Here is a 14,863-nt window from a genome sequence, read left to right as displayed (position 1 = left end):
CTGTCTCCCAAGTGCTGGAGATTCAAGGAGTGCACCACCATGGCCTGGCTGTTCCCGTTTTTAAATTCCCAGAGGAAATGGCAGAGGAACACAGCAACTGCTGTGTTACGATCAGTTCCTTTCAGTTCTGGCTGACTCTGAGAGTAAGTAGTGAGAAGATACAGTATGTCTGGGTGGAGCAAGGGCTAGACTTCTGGCTGTGTGGTTGGAGAGACAAGTCAACAGATTTGCAGAAAGATCGCCCCGCCCCGTAATAATGTAAACAGGCCAGATAACATACCTAGTTCAAGAAGCTTCTTTGTGAGCAAAAGTGCCTTATCCAGGTCTCCCTGCTGGTATACGGCATAGCTCAGGTAATCTAGAACAGAGACTTTATCCACGGCAGAAACCTCGCCTTCCTCCAACTGTATTAGCGCTTGTTCCATCCACAACTCCGTGTGGTAGTAATCTGCTTCTGTATAGGCCACTTTGCCCAACTCAAAGCAGTCCTCAGCGGTCAGGAAAGACTTGTGTTGCACGCCTAGGGAAAGAAAACACACAGCATTGGCCATCTTCACATTGTACAATACTTACTTAGGGTCACCCAAACTCTCCAAGTGCTGCTTCACCTTGATTTGAACTTCTTAATCATCAGTGATAAGAAAAGCAAAACTCAGCTGAGTGTGCAAGCACACACCATTAATCCCAGCACTCAGGGGGTAAAGGCAGGCAGTGAATTCTCTGTGAGTTCAAGGCCAGCCTAGTTTATATAGCAAGTTCCAGGACTGTCAGAGCTACACAGAGAGACCCTGCCTCAAAATCAATCAATCAATCCAAAGACTGGCCTAATTTTACAAACAAACAAAAGAGCGCAGCACAGCGAGGATGATACAATGGGTTCGGGGATGCACCTCAAGAGCCTAAGGCCAGCCAGGGGTGGCAGCGGTGGTGCACGCCTTTAATTGCAGCACTTGGGAACCAGAGGCAAGTGGACCTCTGTGAGTTCGAGGCCAGCCCAATCTACAGAGTGAGATCCAGGACAGCCAAAGCTGGTACACAGAGAAACCCTGTCTTGAAAAACCAAAAAAAAAAAGAAACCTGGCTCAGCAGGTAAAGGGACTGGCCTCCAAGCCTAACTTCATCCTAAAACTCACAGTGGAAGGAGAGCACTGACTCCACAAGTTGTCCTCTAACTTCCACATACATGCCATCGCAGTCATAAGGCATACACACAAAATAAGTAAATGTAAAAAAATGAAAAAGAACCCAAGATCTAGATGAACTCATGTAGCATCTATGTTACATTATTATTATATTATTATTATTATTATTACTACTACTACTACTACTACATTAACATCTGTGTACAGGTCACGGTGTGGGCAGGTGTCTTCATTTATGAAGTATACATGAAACAGATGAAGTTACCAAAATGAAACATCCATCAAGATAAAGTACACTATTATATAACACAGCAGGAATCACACTGTCTCAGAAGCAACAACAAAAATGAGATATCCATCTTATCCTTAAGGGACCATCTGGGCAAGAGATGAGCAGAGAGAAAAGCAAACGGCTGACTAGTTCACTTTGTAAAACCAGTCCTCAGTGTCTGCTGTACCTCCTCCTTTCTGTCTCTACTTTGAGTTATGTGGACCTTCGCTCTCCGTTTTTAGTTAATCTGTTTCACTGATTCTCTGTATTGTTGCTGTTGTTTCTATTTACCGATTTCAGCCGAGTTGGATCATTTCTTACCGTCTACTCCTTTTAGGTGTTATTTCCTCCTTTGGGTATCTACCCAAAGGACTCTACATCGAGAGACACATGTTCAACCATGTTCACTGCTGCTCTGTTCTATTATTAAAACAGCCAAAAATTGGAAACAGATGTCCATCAACAGAGGTGGTGATATTTTATCTGTGTACCCCACTGAAGTTTATCTGAGGATCAGAGGAAAAAGCCAGCCACTATAGTAAACATAGAGGTCAGGCAATGGTAGCACACACCTTTAATCCTATCACTCAGAACTCTGCGATCCATCTGGATCTCCGAGAGTTCAAGGCCACACTGGGAATAGAGCCAGTCTGGTAATACATACCTTTAATCCCAGCATTAACCATAAAGGTCTGGAGGTCTGTACAGACAGACAGGAAGTGACAGAGTTGGGCAGGAAGAGGAAGTGATGTAGTCAGGCGGAGAAAGGAAATGAGATGGCAGAACAGAAAGGCATATAGGCGTAAGTATTCGGGAAGTAGGCCTCTTTGGAGACTGAGGTGTCGGTGAGATGAGATTGTCTGTGGCTTGTCCTATTCCTCTGATCTCTCAGTTTTTCACCCCAATATCTGGCTCCAGGTTTTTATTAATAAGACCATTTAATTCATCTACAAACAGATGACTGGATAAAAGAAAATGTAGTATACTACTCAGCTTTTAAAAAAAAAAAACAAAAAAAAAAACCAACAACAGAAACATAGCTAAATGGATGGAACTAGAAAAACCATCAACCTGAGGGAGGTGACCCAGACTCAAGAAGACAAATGTGATGTGTGTCTGATTCTTTGTGCATATTAGCTGTTAAGTCAGTAGAGCCAGAGGTTAGGTATAGAATAAGGGTCTAGTGGGGAGGAAAGGTTAAATGATCTCCCTAGGGAGGCGAAAAAGAAGAGTTATGGAGGACGAGGGAGTGTGGGGGTGGGGCAAAGACAACTGGAATGGGAGAACAAAACAGGGGAGATTAAGGGAAGGAATACACTTGTTTTGTCCATTTCTTTTTTCTTTTTTTTAGAAACCTGTTTGTATTCTAATGGGAGAGAAAAAGAAAGAGTGTGGATTTGGATGGGTGGGAAGTAAGGATCCTGGAGGAGCTGGGAGGGATGAAACTAATCAGAATAGACTATATTGAAAAAACTATTTTCAATAAAAAATAAAATGACAAAATATTCCTGGTAAATTTATATATTACCCCATTGAGGGAGTAAACCCATCTTTAGTGGGCAGGTCTTCCTATTTCAATCTAGTATTAAAGACAATCCCCCACAGGCAAGTCCAGAGGCCCATCTCTTCCCAAGGCATTCTACTTTGGTCAAATTGACAATTAATACTAACAATTAATACCAACAAACTGCTAAGAGAAACAACTTTGCTATACATGCCTGTGTGGTCGAGTACTTGTTAATGTACCTAGGCTGGCCTCAAATTCATGGCGGTGAAGTTTCAATAGCTGGAACTGGCAGAGACACATTAAACCATAGCAGATTAAAAAAATAATACTACTTAATAGTTTAGTGTGGCAGAATTAATTCCAGACACCAAAGAGTCATATTAAGTTTTGACCCTCACTGCTGTGCGGCTGGTACATGTCTGAAATGAGCTCACGATCCAGCAAGTCTAGTGTTTGGGACCACGCGAGGCACAACAGGAGAGTATGGACATGAACTCATGCAGACCACACAGTAACAATCTGTAAGTGACAATATGTGGCAGTCACATACTTTAAGATATAAATTACTCACATTCTCCTAGTGGGCTGAAGACATCAGCTGGGCGACAAACACTGATGGAGGGGAAGAATTCTCTTACCTGGAAGATTGCCCTTTGAGATGGTGTCTGTGTCCAGATTGTAGGTGTCTTGCAGACGAAACAGAGCTTTAGCGGCCCCAACCTGATCTTCATCATTAGGGAAGTACTGCCTCTGAATGGTCAGGTTAGAGATAAAGCCTTGAAATAGAAAAACAGTGGGGAAGGCTAGGCTGTAAATATTCATTGACTTTTAATAGAAATGCACTGACTTTTAAGAGTATAAAAAAAAACTTACAATTTTTCTACCTTAACATGAAATTTTCACATGTTCACCTAGAAGAGCAACACACTGACACTGATGGAACAGACCATTAACTTCAATTCCCTAGTCCCGTTAAAATGTAAGCAATCTGAGGTCACTTCAGAATTACACTCATATTAGTCATTGTTACACAACACAACAAGGAAAAAGCAAACACCCAGAGGCCAGGGATGGTAGCACATGCCTCTAAATCAGGAACTCCTACAAGAGGATGACAAGTGTTTGGGCCAGCCTGGGATACATAATAAGACTGTCTCAAAATGCCCAAACAAGCCAGGCATACTAGCCCGTGCATGCCCTTAATTCCAGCATGTGGAGGCAGAGTCTGCGAGTGGCTGACCAGCTAGTACTACACAGTTAGACCCTGTCTAAAAAAATACACAGAAGGTCGGGCGGTGGTGGCGCATGCCTTTAATCCCAGCACTCGGGAGGCAGAGGCAGGAAGATCTCTGTGAGTTCCAGGACAGCCTGGTCTACAAAGCAAGTTCCAGGAAAGGCACAAAGCTACACTGAAAAACCAAAAAAAAAAAAAAAAAAAAAAAAAAAAAAAAAAAAAAAAAAAAAAAAACCACGGAAGAGACACACAGAAAATACAAAGTTGGTAATGTAAAGAACCTGTCTAAAATGCACAAAGCCCCAGGTTCCCTGACAGACATAAACACTACAGGATTTATATAAAATATATTAGAATCAAACTAACAAGTGAGTTACCTGATAAGTACAGAGCCCCTAAGGAGAATGGATTATAAACACTCCTTAATAATAATAAACAAAATCAAAATGTGATTCAAAATTTTAATAACACTAATGTCACCATTGGAAATAGTTTCATTAATTTACTGTCGACTATATTATTTTGATCACTAAACATCATATATTTTTTAATGGTAATGTACAACTGAATAGTTAGCTGGAAAACTAGCATTTAGATCAATACTTTCTTTTTTTTTTGGGGTGGGGTGGGGGGGGGTTCAAGACAGGGTTTCTCCATGTAGTTTTGGTGCCTGGTGCCTGTCGTGGATCTTGCTCTGTGTGCCGGGATTAAAGGCATGCGCCATTGCTGCCCAGCCTCAATATTTTCTTTTTTCTTTTTTTTTTTTTTTGGTTTTTCGAGACAGGGTTTCTCTGTGTAGCTTTGCACCTTTCCTGGAGCTCACTTGGTAGCCCAGGCTGGCCTCGAACTCACAGAGATCCGCCTGGCTCTGCCTCCCGAGTGCTGGGATTAAAGGCGTGCGCCACCACCGCCCGGCAATATTTTCTATTTTAAAACCAACTTTTCCACATGAAATTTCATAAGCAAGTTTTATAGAAGAATATGATTTTTTTTCTTTTTGTTTTTTTTTCATGACAGGGTCTCACTAGACCAGACTGGCCTAGACCTCAGAGATCCGCCTGCCTCTGCCTCTTGAGTGCTGGGATTAAAGGCGTGCGCCACCCCATCTGGCTCTTATGTTTCTTTTGCATCAAAACAAACTTAATATGCTGCTTAAGTTCTCCCGGAGAAAAAGAGGAAAATGTATATGTGACTTTATATATATGTAAAATGTGTTATATTACATATAATATATTATATAATATTCTATTATTGCTATAATTGTTATATATAATATACATAACTATTTACAGTGGTAACATTTGTGTTATTAAAATTTTAAATCACATTTTGATTTTGTCTTTTAAAGGAGTGTTTATAATCCATTCCCCTTAGGGCCTATACAGTTATCAAGTAATTCATTTGTTAGTTTGATTTTAATATAGTTTATATAAATCCTATAGTGTTTGTGTCTTTTGGGGAAAGAGTCCTGAGGATGGAACCTGGGGCTTTGTGCGTTTTAGACAGGTTCTCATTTTTTTCTCTCTATCTCTCTCCCTCACCCCCTCCCCATATTATGGTATTTGCTGTGTGTGTGTGTGTGTGTGTGTGTGTGTGTGTGTGTGTGTGTATAATTATGGGATGACTACCACACACAAAAATGCCAAAGTCTCAAGGTTCACATTATAAAAGAACTATAGGTCATTACCGTAGAATGGGGTGTGTGTGTGTGTGTGTGTGTGTGTGTGTGTGTGTGTGTGTGTACACAAAGGGTGTATTTCCTTATAAATGGTCTCAGGTGTTAATATAATGGGAAACCCTGCTCATGGTAAAGAAGTGTCCACAAGCATCTGTCATTACTTGTCACGGTCCTATAGGTAGTCATGTTCCTTCCTTACCCACAGGAGACCCACTGCACAACTGTTAGTAGTTGAAAGAAAGCATGGCTAGTACCAAAACCTTACAGACTGTTTTTCTCCTACATACATATACAAGTTCAGTATCTTTTCTAGCTAACTGAGGTGCTCATCATACAGCCTGAGCATAGCTTTTGTAATCTGAGGTGCAATAGCAAAACTATATAGAACTTATTTTTCCTTCTTCACAATTTAATGAATGAGACTTATTCTTACCAAGGATCTTAGGGACTTCTATGTTTTTTTCCTTCATTTCTAAGTCAAGAGCTTTCACTTACAGGAACACTGTATTGCTTCTAACACATCCAAATTGCAGCATCATTACGCTTGCACTTGTGGATCATGTGTGCTCCGAGGGTTACTTAACACTATGAAATGTGAGACCACAACAATGCCCTGAGAACAGAGGGCTGCTAAGGACTAAGGGCGGGGAGAAGGAAAGGAGCCTCACACCCCTGCAGGGCAGCAGGAGTTCATCTCACAGTCAAAAGCCACAAAACTTTCAACTTACTTACTATTCACTTTTGAAGTTTTCCACACTTTGGAGCTGTGGCTAACTGTAACTATCATGATAAAGAGGTTTACTTTACTGCTCACTAACACTGGTAAGCATTCTAGAGAGTACTTTATCTACACAGTTCAGTTTGCTCTTTTTTCTTTCTTCTTTAAATCAGTCATGCAGTCAACAAATAGTTGAGCTTCTACTGTACACTACAAAATGCCTTTACCTCCTTAAATTCCAGGCTTGGTTTTCTTTGTTAGTTAGAACAACAACATTCCAACTACAATTTTATTATTTCATGTACAAAGACTTGTGAGTATTAATGTCTGTAGCTTCGGTTTTTTGTTTGTTTGTTTTTTTAATTTATTGCCTACATTAAGTAAAATAACCCTAAACACAAAATACTGGGTAGAACACAGCTAACATTCCTCTTTGTAAAGACAATTCCCAATTGTTTTTACCCTTAGAAATGAAGTTATATTTCAAATAATCTAATCATGTCTGTAAAACCACCCACGTTGTTGCAAGTATTAGAAGTTCCTCTTTTTTTTTAATCAAATGCTCCAGATTTCAACTATCTCTAGTCAAACCAAACATACTTACAATAATTCATTTAACAACATAAACATCTGCTGTACTAAGAACTGAATTAGTTTTTGGTTCTCAAGTCTCTTTGGACTTACCATCTGACATATCCTTGAGGACCAGATTCTCCAACTCACTCCACTCAGTGTTCAGACGTTTCATTAACTTGAATGCATTTACAGGATGCCCAACAAACCCTTCTGGATCTTTTGTTGCTGTGTTGGTTAGTCGGTCCAACTTCTCCGCCCATCTATAGACATAAGACATAAAAGTAGTATGCTAAGCCAGGCATTGTGGCACATGCTTTTTTTGTTTCTGAAAATAGATTTTTTTTTTCCATACAATATATTCAGATTTCCCCTCCTCCAACACCTCCCCACTTCCCTAGCCACCCAAATGTGGCATGTGCTTTTCATCCCAGCACTCAGGAGGCAGAGGCAAGTGAATTCAAGGCTAGCCTGGTCTACACAGCAAGTTCCCTCCCCATTTCCTCAAAAAGGGTGTACCAAGGAAATCACATAAAGTTGGGAAAAGGGACTAATTATAAGCTTTTCATTTAAAGCTATTGTCTACAACTTCCTTTTAAAATAAAATTATAAAGACTCTCTAAAACACAAGATCTTACAGATAAAAATCTAACTTAATAGAATCAAAAATACAACCATACAACTTTTGTTTTAGATTATTTCTCCCAAACGGAATCTTGTCTCAGTCAAAGCTAAAATTTAATCACTCAAAACTTTCATTTCCCCATAAGTCCTAGAAAGCTTTAATTACTATTATAATAAAAATGAACTGGCCCTGCATAGATTCTGTTAAGTATGCATTTAAAACAACTTAAGATTCCTAAAAACAAATTTGTATTTTTTTTTCTTATTTTCATATTGTGTATGAGTGTTTTGCCTGCATGAAGAAGGTATGTTTACCATGTGCAGGCTTGGTGCCTGAGGAGGCCAGAAGAGGACATCAGATCTAGAACTGAAGTTAAAGACAACTAGCCACCTTGTGAGTGCTGGAAATTGAACCTGAATCCTCTGAGAGAGCAGCCAGTGCCCTTAACTGCTGAGCCATCTTTCTAGCCCCTTATACAATGTGTTTTTCTTTTTTAAAAAATAGGTTGCCACCCAGGCTAGCCTTGAACTTCTGGACTCAAGAGCTCTCCCTGCTTCCTCCCCTGGAGTAGCATTGAGTCCTGGTACATGCCATTGAGTTCAGCCTAATTCATGCTAATTATTATTATTATTATTATTATTATTATTATTATTACTATTATTTGCTTTGTTTTGCTTTTTGAGAGGTCTTACTATATTATGCAGTCTAGACTGGCTTTCATTATGATCCTCCTGCCTCTACCTCCCAAGTGCTGGAATTATGTGTGTGTGCAGCCATGTTTGGCTCATTTACAGCAAATCTTTAAACTCTATGTAGAAAATGAGTTTGAAAGCAGAAACCTCATCAGCCAGGTGCACACCTTTAATCCCAGCACTCAACTCCCTCAATCTCAGTGAGTTTCAGGTCATCCAGTGCTACAGTGGGACTGTCTCAACACACACATAAAACAAGAACATCAACACTGAGACATTCATTAAACAAAGCACAAATTCTCAGGATTAACTATAAACCTGAGTCAATAAAATTAACATTCAAGAAAAACCACAAGGTTTTTTATATTAGATAACACTAATCATGTTTATCACTGAAAGCTCTACAATAGAATCTCATGAGTAGAACTGGAAAAGTATTCAGCAGGTGGCTTATTTGGGAGATTATGGAAGATATTAGCCTGACTTCTAGTCCTCATGCGTCCATATTCTTCTACACTGTGATGGTTAATCTTGACGGTCAACATCACTAGGTGGAGAAGTTCCTCTTAAAGGATGGCTTTGGGTGTATCTGTGAGATGTTTTCAGAGATGATTACCTAGGTAGGAAGACCTACCCTGAAGGCTGGCAGCACCTTCCTGAGTTAGGGAAGGAGGAAGTCTGCTATCCCTCCATTCTCTCTTCCTCTGCTGCTTGTTATTGGAATGGAACTAGATCATCTGAACTGTGAGACAAAGCACGTATTTTCTCCAAGGAGTTTGTGTCAAGTTACTTTGTCACAGCAATGAAAAGGCTAACTAGGGACTAGGGAGATGGCTCAGGTGGTATAAAGTGCCTGTCACATAAGGATGGGCACTTGAGTGCAGATCCCCGACACCCACACCAATAGTGGTGTGTGCCTATAATTCCAGTGCTGGGGAGGTGGAATAGGAAGACCCCCGAAAGTCACTGGCCAACTAGTCTTGCCAGGTTCAGTTAAGAGACCCTGTCTCGGGTTGGTAGAGCACTTGCCTAGCAAGTGCAAAGCCCTGGGTTCGGTCCTCAGCTCCAGAAAATAAAAAGAGACCCTGTCTCAAAAAATAGGTAGCCAGCCATAGAAGAAAGCATCTAATGTCAACCTTTGGCCTCTACACACATGTGCACTTGCACCTGCAAACATAAACATGTACATACACCTACCACACAAGCTGACACACATGAACCTGACCCAGGATTAACCCATTCTCCTGTGCTCACTGCTTTAGACGTTCTAACTGGCTTTCATTTCCACTTGATGCTTTAGTGCAGAAGAGAAAAAATTCAGGTAGAGTTGCAGTCATAGTAAGGAAAACACACTTACTTTTTGATTTGCTCTAACTTGTCCTCCTCTGCTTTGATATAATCTTTCAGTGAAGTCACCAGGTCTTTCTCAGTATGGATCAAATCAGTCATCTGACCTACATGGGAAGAGAAAGGTTATTAAATATTCATTACTATAAACCTTTAGCTACAGGAGGATTTAATTGGAGTAGAACAGATGTTACAAAGGATCATTTTCTGTCCTTTTTTTAAATTCACCATATAAACCAAAATTAATCCAAATAAAATTCTAATCATGAGTTCCAGTTCCAGTTTTTGTAACTAATAAATTCTGCAAACTTAGATTATGTTGGGAAATGGTACTTTCATTTACAAACTTAAATTAACAAATAACACTACTTTCCAAGAATTACTGTTTCTTCTTTACTGCCTCTGCTCTTATACCTCATCTTTTGTGTTCAAGATCAAATTTTTGATTTAAAAAACAAAAACAAAAAAACTACACACACTTGAAAAAGTTGCAAAAATTTTTTTAAGTTTTTATATTTTGAAGAGTAAGAGAGATGCTCATCATTTTATATACTGAAACCAAGTGTTAGAAATATTTATACTTCTGTTTTAGTTCTACATTTTTTTTAAAGGATTTATTTATTTATTATGTATACAATGTTCTGTCTACACATATCCCTGCAGGCCAGAAGAGGGCGCCAGATCTCATTACAGATGGTAGTGAACCACCATGTGGTTGCTAGGAATTGAACTCGGGACCTCTGAAAGAACAGCCAGTGCTCTTAACTGCTGAGCCATCTCTCCAGCCCTAGTTCTACAATTTTAAAAGGATCAAAATGGTCACTAGAATGAAGGGAAACATCTCCTTTAACACTTCATTATATATGTGAAGTGTACAGAGAGGAAATCACAGAGAGACATGGCTCACACTTTAGCCAAGGCCTAGTCTGAGAACAAGGAAGAGCGGGAGAACTTACAGTCTATGCTTTTGCTCTTTTAGAGCCCCCGCCACACACACCCACACACACCCACACACACCCACACCCACACACACACACACACACACACACACACACACACACACACAAACTCTCCTTTAATCCACGTACTTTGTTTGAAACGGTTTCTGTGTAGCTCTGACTGTGCTGTAACTCAATCTGTGTAGACCAGGCTGGCTTTGAACTCACAGAGATCCACCTGCCTGCCTCTGCCTCTAGTCCTGGTATTAAAGCCATGTACTGCCACACCCAACTATCAATAATTCTTTGATATGTTTTTCTAAATTCTCCTAAGTTTCTAAGCATAAAACCTGTCCCTTTTCTAATCAGGAAAAATTAATTTAAAGGAAACCAATGCGGCAGTACTATAGTTACTGCCCAGGCACCACACTCTTAGTGTACTCAAAAAACTATCTTGAAAAAAGAAGAAAAGGAGACAGACATAACTGATTGTTTTTAAACTCCCTGTTTAGATAGGCAAGGGGTAAACCAAGGTCAGTCTTCAGGAATATAGTGCATTTGTTTTTCACTAATTTAAAAATACAAAAGCATTCACATTTAAAAATGTAGAACAAAGTTAAGTCATAAATGGTAAAGACTTACCAATTGAAGTAAAAAAGCCTGGATGGGCTGAAGACTGAGGGAGTAGAATCCCTATCATTAAAACACACCAGATCATCTTGGAAGACTTCACAGGGTCACACACCTAAAAGAACACAGCCATTAGTCTCCAGGCTAGAACTGATGTTAATTTTTTATAAACCAATTTAGTAACAGCTAATTTATGATTTTAACAGTTAGATGTTCCATACTAGAGAAAAACTTCAACCCATTTGTTTTCCTGTTACCATTAGAAGTAGAACAACTAAACAGCTGTAGTTTCTTTTCAAGATTTAGTTTTATTATTCTTAGTTGTATGTATACACACTGTGTAGTTATGCACACAAGTACACGTGTCCTTGCAGGCCAGAGGCGTCAGATGCCCTAGAGCTGAAGTTATAGGCAGCTGTGAGCTACCAGATATGGGTGCTGGGACCTGAACTCAGGTCCTCTGGAAGGGCAGAAAGTATTTCTTTTTTTTAAAGATTTATTTATTTATTATGTACATAGAAGAGGGTGCCAGATCTCATTACAGATGGTTGTAAGCCACCATGTGGGCGCTGGGAATGGAACTCAGGACCTCTGGAAGAGCAGTCAGTGCTCTTAACCTCTGAGCCATCTCTCCAGGCCCAGCTGTGGCTTTTTATTTAGTATGAAAAATGGTTTTCCCTTTGATCTACACCTAAAACATGAATTTCCCTCAAAAATATACTTTAAACATCACTAATATATTTTAAAGATGTTAAAAATGGTTTAAAAGAAAAAAAATATTCAGAGCTCTCCAGTTCTTTTTTTTTCTCTTTTGATTTTTCGGGATAGAGTTTCTCTGTATAGCCCTGGCTGTCTGGAACTCACTATGTAGACCAAGCTGTCCTTGAACTCCTAGAGATGAGTCTGCCTCTGCCTCCTGAATGCTGGGATTAAAGGCATGCGCCACCTTTGCCAGGCTCCCAAAGATTTTAGATTTTATGGTTCTAAAATCTAAAACCCCAAGTTGTGGATTTGGAGGTGATAAAAATGTTCTAAAACCGAAGTGACTGAATATTTCATAATATTCAGTCCTGTGAAAGGACTGAATCATGAATGATGAAAGAGATAGGATTGTATGGTATATTAATTAAACGTGAATTAAGCTATGCTATTTTTTTTTGTTTGTTTGTTTGTTAGAGACAAGGCCAGACAGGATGGCCTTGAACTTACTATGTAGCCAAGGATGACCTGGAACTTCTGATCCTAATAACTGGGATTACAGTTATGTACCACCATGCCCTGTTTATGTGGTATTGGAGATGGAACCCAGAGCATGATAAACCCAGAGTATGGTAAGTACTGTATCAACTGATGCTATTATTTCAAGTTGTGGAGAATGCCAAAAGAATTAACAGCCCTGTATATTTAAACTAGTAATTTCTCTTAAAGACACAGTTTTTGAGGGCTAGATTTGGAGGAAGGAAGTAATAACTTTTAGAAAGGACTAACTTCTCTTATTATTGTGTTCTATGTTAAAAAAAAAAAAAAAAAAAAAAAAAAAACCAAGGGCTGGAGAGATGGCTCAGAGGTTAAGAGCACTCACTGGCTGCTCTTCCAGAGGTCCTGAGTTCAATTCCCAGCACCCACATGGTGGCTCACAACCACCTGTAATAAGATCTGGCTCCCTCTTCTGGCTTGCAGGAATACATGCAAACAACACTGTATACATGATAAATAAATAAATCTTTTTTTAAAAAAAATCCAAGCCTAGTACACAGCTGTGATTTTCCCCCTAATTTCAACCTTGTAGCAAAGCCTTTCTTTTTAATTTTTTTCTTTTTCCATTCTTCTGTGTGTGATGCACATGTGCATGCATTCGTAGCCTGAGGCTGATGTCTCAATCTCCTAATCACCCTTTTAATTATTCATTGAGGCGGGTTCTTTCAACCAAACCCAGCTCACTCATGGCTAGTCCCTGGAGCCAGCTTGCTCTAGGGATCAGGTTTTTGCCATCTAAGGCTGGAATCACAGGCAGACTGCCACACCCACTTGGCATAAAACCTGCATTCTGGGGGTCTGAACTCTGGTCTTCACAGTCCTTTAAGCACAAAGCCTCTCACCCGTGCCTCCGGTCTTTCCCCAGTCCCTAGAGCAGTCTTTCCTAGTGAGGACTACTCATGATAAGGTGGGTTTTAAGCAACCACGGACAGGCTCCGCCCTGCCTCGCACACTACACCAGCAGCCCTCCCCCTCCCACTGCGCTCTGGCCCTCCCCACTATGGTGGGGCTCACTTCAGAAGCAGGTTCCCATCGGTTAGGCTGACTTGTCAACCTGTTCTTGTAGGCATCTCACTGATCTTTCCCATGTGAATTTGTCTAAACCAACAGAATTTTCAGAGGCTTAGCTGAAAGCCCCCGTTTCATAAAAGCTGAAAAGTACCTTTACCTTCCCTTATGTAGAATCTCAGTAAAAATAGATCACCCCAATAAAATGGCATTCTGGAAGAACTCCTGTATCTCCTCCCTCAATTTTGCTACAAGTTTCCAGATCCTTCCAGAAGCACACAGTAGTGAGATCCAGCTTTCTTGGCTGCCTTACAGAGGAGAGTGATCTAGGGAAAGCTTCTAGAATGTAGCAGATGCAGGCACTTCCTCTCCTGGGCTCCTGCCAAAGCACAAGACTTTTTCAAAACACTGGGCTATCTGAAGAGTCTAGAATTTTCTCAGTGTTTAATCAGATTTCTGCCATAATTTTCTTAATGAGTAAATGCTATTTCCAGAAGAAAAACTTACACGTTTTTATTATATTAACATAAGGCTAATCACAAGTATTGTGTAAATTTTTAACTCTTATGATAAATTTGAGATCTGTGAGGTAAGATTTTTCATTACTGAAATATAGTTATTAAGGATTCCTTGTTACCTGCCATTTTCTTTAAACCTCACAGTAAATCAAGAACCATTAGCTTACAGAAATAACAAAAAAGCAGCTTTAAAATGGCATTTTCTTCCAGTAACTATGTCTTTTCAAATGTTTCCCTTTTTAAAAAATATTGGTTTAGATTTATTTAAATGTATGAGTGTTTCTCTCTGGAGTACATATGTGCACCGCACGCACACATGGTGCCCTTAGAGGCCAGAAGAGGGCATCAGATCACCCGAGACGAGAATTTAGAGCTGGGACTAAACCCCAGAGCCTCTGCAAGAACAGACAGTGCTCTGAAGTCCTGCACCACCCCTCCAGCCCTGAAAAACTAGACCTTTAATAACTACGGAGCCTCTTTAAACCCCAAAGCACGAGGAATAAAGAACAAATGTCTGCTTCTTCAAAATAAATTTGCAAAGATCAAATAGCTATAACAAAACAGAGTAACAAAACAAGTGATAAAGTCTTTGAAAGCTGGGAATTTATCAGCTTAAAAAGAAGAAAGCCGGTGCTAGTAAGATGGCTCAGCTGGTAAGGCACTTGCCAGCAAACCCGGTGGCCCGAGTTCAGTCCTCAGATCTCAAATGGCTCAAGGAGAGATCG

The 14,863-nt window shown here is 40.0% G+C and overlaps 1 protein-coding gene across 2 annotated transcripts in view; it reads right to left on the bottom strand.

Annotated features, from left to right (window-relative positions):
- P4ha1 (prolyl 4-hydroxylase subunit alpha 1) overlaps positions 1 to 14,863 on the bottom strand; it is a 57,486-nt gene that overhangs the window by 29,238 nt on the left and 13,385 nt on the right. For both annotated transcript variants that reach the window (XM_028892429.2, XM_028892430.2), the window contains exons 2-6: positions 11,368 to 11,470; positions 9,798 to 9,894; positions 7,235 to 7,386; positions 3,559 to 3,696; positions 281 to 520 (exon numbers count right to left, since the gene is read on the bottom strand). In XM_028892429.2, coding sequence (XP_028748262.1) covers positions 281 to 520; positions 3,559 to 3,696; positions 7,235 to 7,386; positions 9,798 to 9,894; positions 11,368 to 11,443 — 703 coding nt within the window. In that variant the 5' untranslated portion in view covers positions 11,444 to 11,470. The remainder of the gene's footprint in view (positions 1 to 280; positions 521 to 3,558; positions 3,697 to 7,234; positions 7,387 to 9,797; positions 9,895 to 11,367; positions 11,471 to 14,863) is intronic.

Source organism: Peromyscus leucopus, chromosome 16_21, assembly GCF_004664715.2.
Source record: "Peromyscus leucopus breed LL Stock chromosome 16_21, UCI_PerLeu_2.1, whole genome shotgun sequence".
Lineage (NCBI taxonomy): Eukaryota > Metazoa > Chordata > Mammalia > Rodentia > Cricetidae > Peromyscus > Peromyscus leucopus.
The sequence above is the reverse complement of the archived record's forward strand: the minus strand, read 5'-3'. Positions and strand labels throughout refer to the sequence as shown.